The 12,162-nt window shown below is 36.9% G+C and overlaps 1 protein-coding gene across 2 annotated transcripts in view; it reads left to right on the top strand.

Annotated features, from left to right (window-relative positions):
* Positions 1–6,570, top strand: part of ST8SIA1 (ST8 alpha-N-acetyl-neuraminide alpha-2,8-sialyltransferase 1) — a 141,173-nt gene extending 134,603 nt beyond the window's left edge. For both annotated transcript variants that reach the window (XM_027035713.2, XM_027035712.2), the window contains one exon: positions 5,958–6,570. In XM_027035713.2, the coding sequence (XP_026891514.1) occupies positions 5,958–6,444 (487 nt within the window). In that variant the 3' untranslated portion in view covers positions 6,445–6,570. The remainder of the gene's footprint in view (positions 1–5,957) is intronic.
* Positions 6,571–12,162: the final 5,592 nt, after the last annotated feature.

Here is a 12,162-nt window from a genome sequence, read left to right as displayed (position 1 = left end):
ACATTGGGCTTTGTGCTGACAGATCAGAGCCTGGAGCCTTTTTCGGATTCTGTCTCCCCTTCTCTCTGCCCCTCTCCTGCTCATGCCCTGTCTCTCTCTGTCTCTCAAAAAAGAATAAATGTTAAAAAAATTTTAATTCCCATTTTTACCAAAATTATACATGTACATAGTTTTAAAATCAATTAGTGTGGCAAAACTTAACATAGAAAGAAGGAAACTCTTGTCTCACATTTTCTCAAGTAATGTTCTAAGAGATTCATATTCTCTAGTTGATTTTTCTCCTGTTGTGTTTTACTTTTTTTTTTTTTGAGCACAAGTGAAAGATAATAATTTATTGATATATATTTTAAATTTATGCTTCAAAGTACTGTAGAAAAATGTAATTAGTTTAAAATTCCAAGAGAAAGTATGAAATATATGAAAGTCGACTGTCTCTTGTATGAAGTCAGCATTGTTTCAAAAACTTAGAGCATTTTGACTTTCATATGTTTCTTGTTGGACTTTAAAGCAATGTGCTTAACTACAATTTTTAACTTTTCAGTTTATCTATTGATTTCTTATGGAAAAATAAACATTTCTCTCTCTTAAAGTGCCATTCACAGCATTTTCCTCCATTCATACTTACACTTTCCTAACCTCTCAATTAAGATTTATCACAGTTAATTTAATAGTCAGTGCTTACTTTACTTTACTGTTCACATCTGAGACAAAAAGTTTATTTTATGAGTATTTGATATCCTGCTCAATTCCTAATTTTTTCCTGTTAAGTTTTCTCCAAAGCAAAGAAAGGCTTTCCACTCAACAGTCACTAATTCATCTCCAGACTCCCATTAGAGCTATAAATCTTCTTTCATTACTCTCAACATGTAAGTCTATCAGAGGCACTTTTTTGTTGTTGACACATTCTTTCAGGAAGTGCCTTTTTCCTTCCACTAGAATCTGATTGATAGGCTTCTGGGCTGCTCTGTAGCTGTTTTCCTGAAGATTTCCTTTACCAGAATTCATTAATTATCTTTTTAAGTTGCCAATAGCTGTTTCTTGTTACCTAAATATTGTTTTTCGTTTTGTAGCATCCTAGTCTTAATGAATGCAGTAAGTGATTAATATTACTAAACAAACCATTACAGATCTTAAGAGTTTTCTTCTGTCCCTTGAATGATACTGGTTTCCTGTGAGTTCTTTTATTCTTCCATTTTGTTCTCTGTCATAGTGGAGTCTTTCCTTCAGTATCTTCTGATCTTAGCTATCTGTTCTTGTTTAACAACTGGAAGCTCTATGCAGAGACTGAACCTATCACAGGTAGGCTTTACCCTTGGTTGAGAGGGTAGCAAGGTGGTTTTCTTCTGGGTGATGCCCAAATGTCATTATATGTCTTTTCTCTTGGACCAGTGTCAATATTCTACTTAGGAACTATAAGCTTGACTACCAATATTGTATGAGTTGAAAAGAATCTTCAGTTTCCCCTGGGCTGGGCCAGCTCTGGGCACAGAGTCACTGTTTCTCCCAAGAGGCTCATATTCTCTTCATGCTACCCACAGTGATAGTTGACCAGTGCAAGATTTTAGGGTTCAATCTACTTGAATGTGCTAGTGCGCATAATCTCAATAATAACCTTGTTGATTTTTCCAAGACACTCAACTTCTCAGTATTTTCTGCCTTTAGGCATGGGGCACTGCTACCTTTTAGAGCAATGCTCAGCAAATTAGCTTATGCCCTGGTTTCTTTCTATAAGCACTTTGTTTTTCAGAGGTAACTCAGATTTGGGGATTCATTGAAGGTTTTCCTTTTTTGTTTTCAAGGTGGATACAGATCTTTAAAAATATATTTTCTTTCATGTCTAGAGATTTGCTGTAAGAGGCAAGAACTGGACCCTTAGCTTTCCTTATTCTATTCAGTTTAAAACTGAAGCTGCAAATTTAACCCTTTTCATTACCTGCAATTCCCTTTGGATTACTTATCTATGCTTTTGTCCATTTTCATGTCAGTATATCAATATCATCAGACTCTATAGTAGTATCAGTATTGAGCTTCTATATTTCTATTTGTTGAAAATATTTTTCAGAGTCATTCCCTTTTTTAAAGTTTATTTATTTATTTTTGAGGTGGTGGGGGAGAGAGAGAGGGAGAGAAAATTCCAAGCAGGCTCCGTGCTGTCAGCACAGAGCCTGATGTGGGGCTTGATCTCACAAACCATGAGATCATGACCTGAGCTGAAATCAAGGGTCAGATGCTAACTGACTGAGCCACCCAAGTGCCCCAGTGTCATCATTCCCTTTTTATTTTAGTTATCTTATTTTCATGGTGATGAAATTTCACATCTTGACATAATCAATTTTGTCAATATTTTCCTTTGTAGAAAGATATTTTGCAAATGGCTGATAAATTCACAGTTGTGAATAAACTTTAAATGTTTATCTTACTTATCTTGAATTTTCTTGTCAAATATGAACCTATTCCCCCTTAAAATTTCAAATTGTTAAGTAGTTAGTTGATATTAATTGCTTAAAATTTCAATGATTTTTGCTTTATTATCATGTATTAAATTTATTTATAAAATGCTGTATTTTTGTTGATACATTTTTCTATTTCATGCCCATATTCATTATATATTTAATCATTTCTATTTTTAATAATTCATTGGCCAATCTCACTTCATTTTCTTCTTTTTTTCAATTTAACAGTTTTCCATTTATATAGTACACAACTTTGTGAGCTAAGTTGTAAAAATCAAAAGATGAATAGGATTTTCACTTGTCTTCAAGGAGGACACAGTCTTGGAGGGTAGAATCAGTCCATACTAGAAGTTCCAAGAAGACTCCTTTGAAAGCTTAACTTGGAAGGAAGGAATGAATAATTTTTAGAAGGAGAAGTCTGAGTCTTGATGCTTAAGCAGAACTTCACCAAGGCAATGAATGGATGAGCCAAAAGGAAACTGTCATTGTAAAAAATGAGGACAGGTGCACGTACAAGGATGGCTGGAGCATAGGGTGAGGGTATAGAGAGAATCTGAGTATGAGGCTGGAAAGATAAGCTGGAGCACTACTCTTTATAATTCTAGTTGCATTTTTTAATGTTAGTAAAATTCAAGCCACCCTTATTAAGCTCTTGATCAGGATAGCATTAAATATATTAAGTGTACCATAAATTAGTATTGAGTTGAATTAAGTTCTTAGATAATGTCATTTGTGGAAGAATGGGGCAGGTAAAAATAATAAAATGGTACATGTAGGCTGGTTCTTTAACATTGACAAAAAATTAAGCCTATAGTAAATTCAAGATGTGTGTTCTTTTTCAAAGTTAAAACTCAAGGAAGACTGCCCTCTTCAAGAATAATCAGTCAGCTTTAAGGCAGGGAACACAAAATCAATTTCCCTGATTTTATTGGAGCTGTCTGTAATTCTCATTAGTGTGTAGTCCACTACAAAGATAGGGATAAGTTCTATTAGCCAGCAGAGTGATGTGGAATAGGACCCATTCTGCACAGCAATAAGGAGGAAATGGAAGCAAGAAAGGGAACCGATAGAAGTAGACTAATTGCTCTAGAATGTTGATATGATGAAATGAAAATCTAGAATCTAGCTTGGGAACCAGTACAAGCATATGGCGAAGTGTCTCATACTAAGTTCTAACCATGTTTAGAAGATAGAAGGGAATAATTCGGTGGAGACAGAAAGATTAAATGTTTTAAAGAGGGGAGATCCACTTTAGAACATGAGTTCTTTAGAAAGTATGAAACGGTTTGTCCCAAGACACAGAAAGGAAGAGGGAGCTCTTCTCCCTGTTAGAATTGCAATAAGGATAAAATTAGAAGATGTAAAGAAAGACATGTTGAAGATAGATGCAGAGAGCCAGACAGCTTACCCGGATGGCTTTGGTCTAAGTCTATCCACAGGACACCTGCATCAGAATCACCAGGGAGTGAGCATCCTGGGTCACTCTCATCAGAATTACTAAGCACAACTTAGTAGAGTTGGGAGGGAGGAATTTGTGTTGGTCAGGCTGGTCCAGCTCCAGGATATGTTTAAATGTGCTTCCATGGTTTCTTCTAGGATAGAGTGATTCCACTTACAAACCCTGTTACCTCTTTTCTGTTTGTCAGGGCCTAGACAAATTTGCTAAAACATGCTGCTGAATCAAGGACATGAGGAAAACTTGGGCAATTTTCCTCCTTTGGGAAAATTGCTTAAGGAATACTCCTTTCTTGGCAGGCAGAGTTAATGACACTGATTGCACATAAAATCCTGTGGATTTATTTACTCAGAATTTTAATGTCACGTGTTTATGATGAAGCCTGCCAACATGTTATGGTTCCATTCTATTCTTAGATGCTTCTGCTCTACCTGCACATAACGTGAGATGGGTGACTGCCCTGTGTGAAAGAAAACAAAAGTGGCAAGACCCTAGTGTAGTTCATTGTCTTTTTTCTCTTTTTATACTTGATCTATGTCAACAACCTCCTAACTGCTCTCCAAGTCACCAGCCTCTTCCTTACCCAGATCACCAGAGTTACCTTTTTTAACACAGACTGACAACTACACAAATGATGAAATGTTTGTAATGCAAATAGTAAGTGCTGTGAGTACTCACTGCTGTAAAGTTTCCCCATCGCTGCAGAATGAAGTCCAAACAAATTAGAGACACATGAGGTTTTTTGCAACATGTCTTATCTTCAACCACTACCTCTACCATTCCCATCTCCCACCTTCCAGGGAAACAGAATCCTCATTATTGTGTCAGTACACTTTTACCCTTGCCTGTGACCAAAGTGTTTCTTCTAGTTTAGTTGCTATTCTTCATGTTGTTCCCCACAGGAGGTGTGGGACTCAGTGTCATCCCCTGTCTGTAGCTTTCTCAGGCTCCACTCCTCTTCCAAGGCAGAATTAATTATTTTTTCATCTGTATTCCACAGTACTTTATACAAATATCAACTGTTCCATTTAGCACATTATGTTGCACTCATTTATATTTTTGTTCCTGCAATTGGACTTGAATTTTTTGAGAACAAAAATTGGGTCATTAAATTTTTAACTCCCCAGTACCTGACCCATAGGATGTATACCATCAATTTTAGTTGAATGCACTTGAACCAGAGGTCCTCTCTTTATTGAACCCAAACTGAAAGAACATAGGAAAAAAGAGTTCTTTGGAGCAAGCAATGTGGTCAACTCTGTCAGCATCATTTGATAGTAGTAACGAGTCTTTTTTCAGTGTAAAATTATAGTTATAATATTTCAGTTAATCTGAATAATTCTACTATCATAGAATTTCAATGGGAAGAAGTATCTTCAAGGTGGTTCCTTTGATTTGCAGATGAGGAAACCAGTCCTGTGCTTATATCAGATTGGACAAGTAGTTTTTATCCAAATCCTATCCAATAACCAAAACCCTTTGTGAATTTATGAGTATTAAACCATTTTTACATTCCAGGCAAAAAATTCTGGGAGAACAAAATATACAGTGCATTTTAGTTCAGAGGGAATTCTGGTAAGGAATCTTAATCAGAATTTAAGATGTTAGGTTTGGCAGAAGCCAAGCAACTTGATGAGAGATAATTGGTAAGATGAAGGAAGATTTTAATTTTTTTAAATTTTTTATTTATTTTTGAGAGAGAGAGAGAGAGAGAGACAGAATGTGAGTGGGGGAGGGGCAGAGAGAGGGGGGGACACAGAATTCAAAGCAGGCTCCAAGCTCCATCCACACTGTCAGCACAGAGCCCAACCTGGAGCTCGAACTGTGAGATCATGACCTGAGCTGAAGTCAGATGGTTAACCGATTAAGCCACCCAGGCACCCAGATCAAGGAGGATTTTAAATACAAGTGAAGCATTTTTCATCGTTTTCATGTCCTCTGCCTCCCTCCTGCCGAGATAATGTGAACTATCAGGGCCATCAGAAGAATAGAGTGGGTTTTGATGAGTTCCTTTTCTTCAGGTTTAATTGACTTCTTCTCTTTAATAGGTTTCAGAATCTGCTGTGGTCCAGGAAGACATTTGTGGACAACATGAAAATCTATAACCACAGTTACATCTACATGCCTGCTTTTTCTATGAAAACAGGAACAGAGCCATCCCTCCGGGTTTATTATACACTGTCAGATGTTGGTGCCAATCAAACAGTGCTCTTTGCCAACCCCAACTTTCTGCGTAGCATTGGAAAGTTCTGGAAGAGTAGGGGAATCCATGCCAAGCGCCTGTCCACAGGACTTTTTTTGGTGAGTGCAGCTCTGGGCCTCTGTGAAGAGGTAGCCATCTATGGTTTCTGGCCCTTCTCTGTGAATATGCATGAACAGCCCATCAGCCACCACTACTATGATAATGTCTTGCCCTTTTCTGGCTTCCATGCCATGCCAGAAGAATTTCTCCAGCTCTGGTATCTTCATAAAATTGGTGCACTGAGAATGCAGCTAGACCCATGTGAAGACACTCCACTCCAGCCCACTTCCTAGGGACCATGGGAAAAGAAAGAACTGAGCCAGGGTATTTTTGTTAGATTTTTTACATGACTCCAAAAGGAAATGGTCAAGTCGTTTCATGGATTCACATGGGCCACTTGGAAAAACAAAACAAAACAACTACAAACCCCCAAGAGAAACTCTACTTTGATGATGGCTTGGAAGACAAACAAGAAATGAAACATCCTATGAAATATTTTGTAGCAGATTGTGGATTTGCAACTAGTAACACGCTGATGGAGTATGGAGTAATGTTGGTGAAACACATTTACATGGTTCTGATCTAGAAGGTGCAGTTCACAAACAAAACAGAACTCTAGCTGCTGAGGCTGAGCAATTAATCAAGGTAGAGTAAAGGAAATGCCAGGGCAAAGTGTTACTGATTATCAACACAATCTGGATTAAAAAAACCTATCATATATTATAGAACATAGGTTTTTAAAAAATTAATATTTATTTTTGCCCTATTGAGGGGCAGTGAGTGGGTGATGAGGTAGATTAAAAAAAAAAACCTTACTGAGTAATAAAGATACGAAACACTACAGCTAATTATTGTGATTTGTTGAACCAAGTCTATGTTAACTTTAGTCTCCTTCCATTTAAAAAATGTTAAATAAGAATTGCTTCCTCTCCTTTTGTCAAATCTACTTAGACAATGTGAATGAAGCATTGTAGAATTTAGACTGTGTTGGTTCATAGTCTGGATAATGTGAGATACTTTCTCTCCTCAGAATTGAGGGCATAAACTCCATTTTAGGCCTGCGTTATTTAAGCCTATTTGTATTATTATGTTATTTCAGTGCAAAAAGGCTGCAAATATGAGTGCATTATTTATTTGCAAATTGGCATAATCGTCTTCCTAATTTAATGCTCAGAGATGAAGTAAAGCACAATGATGTAAGGTTTAGTCTGGAAACAGACTGGAGGGCACATCCCTTTTCTATCTACCATTGTATATTATTCACTCCAAGATACATGCAAACAAAACATGCATATATTTATGTACACACACACACACACATACACACAGGTAAACAAAGCTCATTCCCATACAAGTAGGAAAGCTGAACCCACATGACCTAGTATGGCAAAATCTGTCCCATTGTCAAAGAGCTACAAATGTATATTATGAACTACCCACCTCACCTTGATAAAAGACAGGCCGGCTTACTGCTGCTTCTCATAGTGCTCACACCAGCGTCACCCCCAAATGCTTACCCCAAATGAGCAGAATTGTTTTACTCATTCTGACTCTCCCTAACATCTCATGAATGAACCTTGTGTTGAGGGTGGTGACACAAGGCATGATTCATACAAGTAAAGGGATGTGAATTTGTAGATGTTGATTCCCCTGGTAGTAGCAGGTAAGGCTACTCCGAAAGCTTTTTACATCAGCTTTCACACTGCAAACAAACTCTACTGACAGATTACAAGCAGCCAAATGTGTTTACATGTAAGAGGAAGATAAAAGAGGCCTCTCGTTGTCTTTGTGCTTTGGAATGCCTTAATCTAAAGGGAGACACTAGAAATCACTCTTTTCATTCTTTTAAATGTCACCAGAATGTAAGCAAACTACGCCAAAAAGTTCTGCTTCATTTTTAATGGTAGAGACTTAGTATACTACATAAATTAAAACAGGTGACAGTTTTTGGTGGGTTAATTTAAAAGATACTGAGTCAATGAAGCCCTTGGAAAAATTCAACATCATTGGAATAGGCAATTTCTAAATAAGAGTAAATATTGAGGTTATTATAGAAATCAGCTGTTAAAAAATGACTGGTTGACATAACACAGATTATACTGATATTTGGAAAGTTAAGAATTTGAGAGTATTGATATCTTGTAGAACTGATTTCCTATTTTGATTCTATATTGCTGCAAAGAGGTAATGAGACTGTACTATGAGTGAGTTGTAGTAAATATGCACTATATGTGAAACCCTACACCTATTTCTTCTTTAGACCTATTATTATTTGATAATTACCGTAGAAAGGAATACATTTGTACCTATACACTTCATCAAAGGTAAAAGGGCTAATGAAAAACATATATGTCACACGAATTAGTACTTTAACTGATGAAATTGTTAAAATGTAATTAATGAGCTCCCTAAAACCCATACGTCATAGTTCCACTGAAACTGCTATTTGGAAATTTCACATCTTGTTATGATTTCTGGGATAGATTTATATAATATAGTGTGCAATTTTTAGTCTATACATTTGTGGCTTTGGAAAGGCAAACAGAAATGGCCTGAGATGATAATGTTTATTTAGACCAGTACTTCTCAACTGGGATAATTCCCCTCCCCTATCTGGTGACATTTGGCAAGGTCTAAAAACATTTTTGATTCTCATGATTTAGAAGGTGCTACTGGCATCTACTGGACAGAGGCCAGGGATCCCACTAAACATTCTACAGTGCAGAGGTCAGCCCCCCACAGTAAAAATTACCCATTCTAGAACATTAATAGTGTCAATGTTGAAAATGCTGGATTAGACCAAAAGAATACTTTGACTGCCCCAACTTTTCTTCACTTAAGGATACATATACATGCTCACATCATTCAAAGTATGACTACCATTGAACGAGAATGTTTTCTTAGAGCAGATTGCAGTTGGCATTATTTTATACTGACAATGCATAGGTATGCCATCCATATTCCCTTTCTTGTGGTTAGATAGATGTATCTAAACTTAGAAATGTGTGTGTGTGTGTGTGGATAGGGGCATTATAGCATAGGCTATACATATCTGTCCTTCTTGAAATACATGTGTCCCTAAGTGAGGATCTCTCCAGAATTATCTTTCAGAATAGTCTGGAATACTCTATTACTATTAAGAAGTTGAATTCTAAGCACCTATTATTTTATCTGAAACTGAGAACTTCGGAATTGGACCTCATACTTTGCCAAATTTGGTCAATGACATTTTAATACTGCTGACCCTTAAGGTTAGCTGAGAAGATATTCAGGTTATAGTAGACACAGTCAGTAAGAAAATATTTCATCACTTTCAACGCATCTGCCAAAAGAGGGAGTCAACCTCTCTAATCTTTAAATTGCTTTTTATTGACGAAAACTAGGTTGCTCCATGGGGGCAAGAGAGGGGGTGAAGAGACTGAAAATGGGTACCTGATACTAGTTTTTAACTTTTATCAGCTCCAGTTTGAGAATTACACTGATGCTAAGGATCATGAGTAAGTGTGACCTCCGTTTAATTTTAATCACACGTTAGCAAAATTAAGATGGGTGAAGGATTAAGTCATTCTCCAAGATAGAAAAGTGATTTTTATATGAAATATTTTTATATGGAAGAGGACAGTGGATACATATGCTTTATATAGAGTATTTGACCAACAGTTTATATAACATTGTGCATCTGAACTGCAACTAACACATGAAGTTAAGGAGTGCCCCTGGGATTTTGCTTCCATGTAGTTCACTGTTATTTTAACAAGGTAGTATTCCAAAATGATACAAATGACCCCAAAAGGCAGATGTTCAGACAATACTTATTGGAGTTTTTGATGTCTCATGACCTTCTCTTGGCTACAAACTTTCTTTAGGATACATATAACTTATACCTGGAGCAATGGGCAACACAGTTTAACAATCTACATGGAAAATAATGGAAGAAATCCCAGGATTCTGAATTTGACAAAAACATTCTCAGAAGCTCTACAGAAGTGTTATAAACTATCCCAAATAGAAAAAAAAATCAATGACGTTTCTTCTTGTTACCTACTATCATAGTTTTGTAATTTTATTATAGATAGCTTTCCATTTCTTTCTTTGAAAAATCAGCCATCTGTAATTTTAATTTTTATATTTAAAAATGTTGACTTTGTGAAAATTTTAACCGACAAATCCTTGTTAGGTGAGACCTAAAAGGTCACAGTCCACCAAAAACTTTAGGGAATTCTTATTCCTATGAAAATTTTCCCACCAGAACCAGGTAATAATATCTGCTCTGTTTAGAGTTCCAGAGATCAAGAGCTGTAAAGACTTTTGCGAAAACCTGAGGGAAAATATGGGGAGGAGTAAGGACTGAGAGCAGTACTGTGCTTTTTATTTCCTCATCTTCCCAGGGTAGAGGCTGACTCTCAGACTCTGACTTTTAGTGAGCACGCATCAAGAAACAGCTACAAGACACCTGAAACTTAGATCAAGCCCCCAGCAAAGTGTGTAGTAACTATAACTAAGCATGACCAGCAATTTTAGCAGTTTCAATCCACCGTGTGCCAGGGAGAGGATGAGGCAAGTGGAGAGGAGGAGACAACCCTACTCCCAAGCTTTCAGTACGTAAGTCAGAGAAGTCTCTGCCCTTGACCTTGGCTTTCCAGCACTATTTATTTCTGCTGACTACCAGGGAAGCTGGCTTGTCTCTGGGGTCAAGCTTGTAGTCTTGTGACTGGAGAATTGGTGTGGAAATTTGCTAAGATGCTTGAAATTTTACACTGCTGTAAACAGTTTTTTTTTCCTCTTAAACTTGTGCTTTCTAAATTTGGGTGTCCTGTGACAGAATTCTAGTCACCCTGACCTAATTATGGCCCTGTCAGTGATTATTAAAAATGGAGCTTTTTTTTCTCCATGCAGATGAATTTTCTAAGTTCTTGAAGCCAGGGAGATATCAAGTATAGCTGACCCTTGAATAACACAGGTGTGAACTGCATGGGTCTGCTTATACATGGATTTTTTCCAATATAGTACAGTACTGTAAATGTATTTTCCTTATGATTTTCTTAATATTTTCTTTTCTGTAGCTTACTTTATTGTAAGAAAACAGTATATCATGCAAATAACATAAAATATGTGTTAATCGACTGTTAATGTTGTTGGTAAGGCTTCTGGTCAATAATAGGCTATTAGTAGTTATGTTTTGGGGCAGTCAAAAGCTGTATGCAGGTTTTTGACTGCACGGCAGGGTTGGGACCCCAATCCCACATTGTTCAGGGGTCAACTATTTTCCACCGGTTCTTGTATAGTTTCTTTAAAAGCCCTGGACACTGATCCAAAAGAATCCAGAAGCTTAGAATGTTTGTTTGCGACTCCTAACCGTGAAGGCAGAATATTTAGGTTGAACACTATAAGAGTCCTATGTTGTAAGAAGAAAGACACTTAACATGAAGCTACAGTTGCTGTAGCCTTTTTCCTTCCTATCGTAAGAAAATGGATACTACTGGCTTACCCTCAGCCAAGAATTTACCCTCATTCTCTTGCAGTTTTTACATACATCCTAGAGGTGAGGGATCGAAAGAGACGTGTGGAAGGAAGGCTCATTCAAACATAACTTGGCCTCTGCTCATCATCACAATACGGAAGAAGTACATATTTCTGTTAAAGCCCATGGCTATAACTTTTTTAAAGCACAAGAGAGGAATTATATTTTATGGTCACTTGTTTGCCCACCTCCTGTGTATTCTTATTGATCCCTACATTGTGCTAAAATCCCTTCTAACTTTGCTTTTCTGTTAAAGCTGTAGGATATAATCAATGATGCAAAGCTGCCTGGGAGTTTTATAGAGTAATATCCAAATATATTGATCATGTCTCTTTCTGCTTCTACATAATTAGATTTTCTCCAGTTATTTGTCATTTTAAAAGTGTATGTGTCACATGATACCAGTAAACATCTAAGAAATGTGATTTTTATCCAGGGCAGAGAAATTGGGAGTCAGATGTGTCTGTTTTTCTCTGCATAGGAAGCGAAA

Source organism: Acinonyx jubatus, chromosome B4 (genome assembly GCF_027475565.1).
Source record: "Acinonyx jubatus isolate Ajub_Pintada_27869175 chromosome B4, VMU_Ajub_asm_v1.0, whole genome shotgun sequence".
NCBI lineage: Eukaryota > Metazoa > Chordata > Mammalia > Carnivora > Felidae > Acinonyx > Acinonyx jubatus.
The sequence above is the reverse complement of the archived record's forward strand: the minus strand, read 5'-3'. Positions and strand labels throughout refer to the sequence as shown.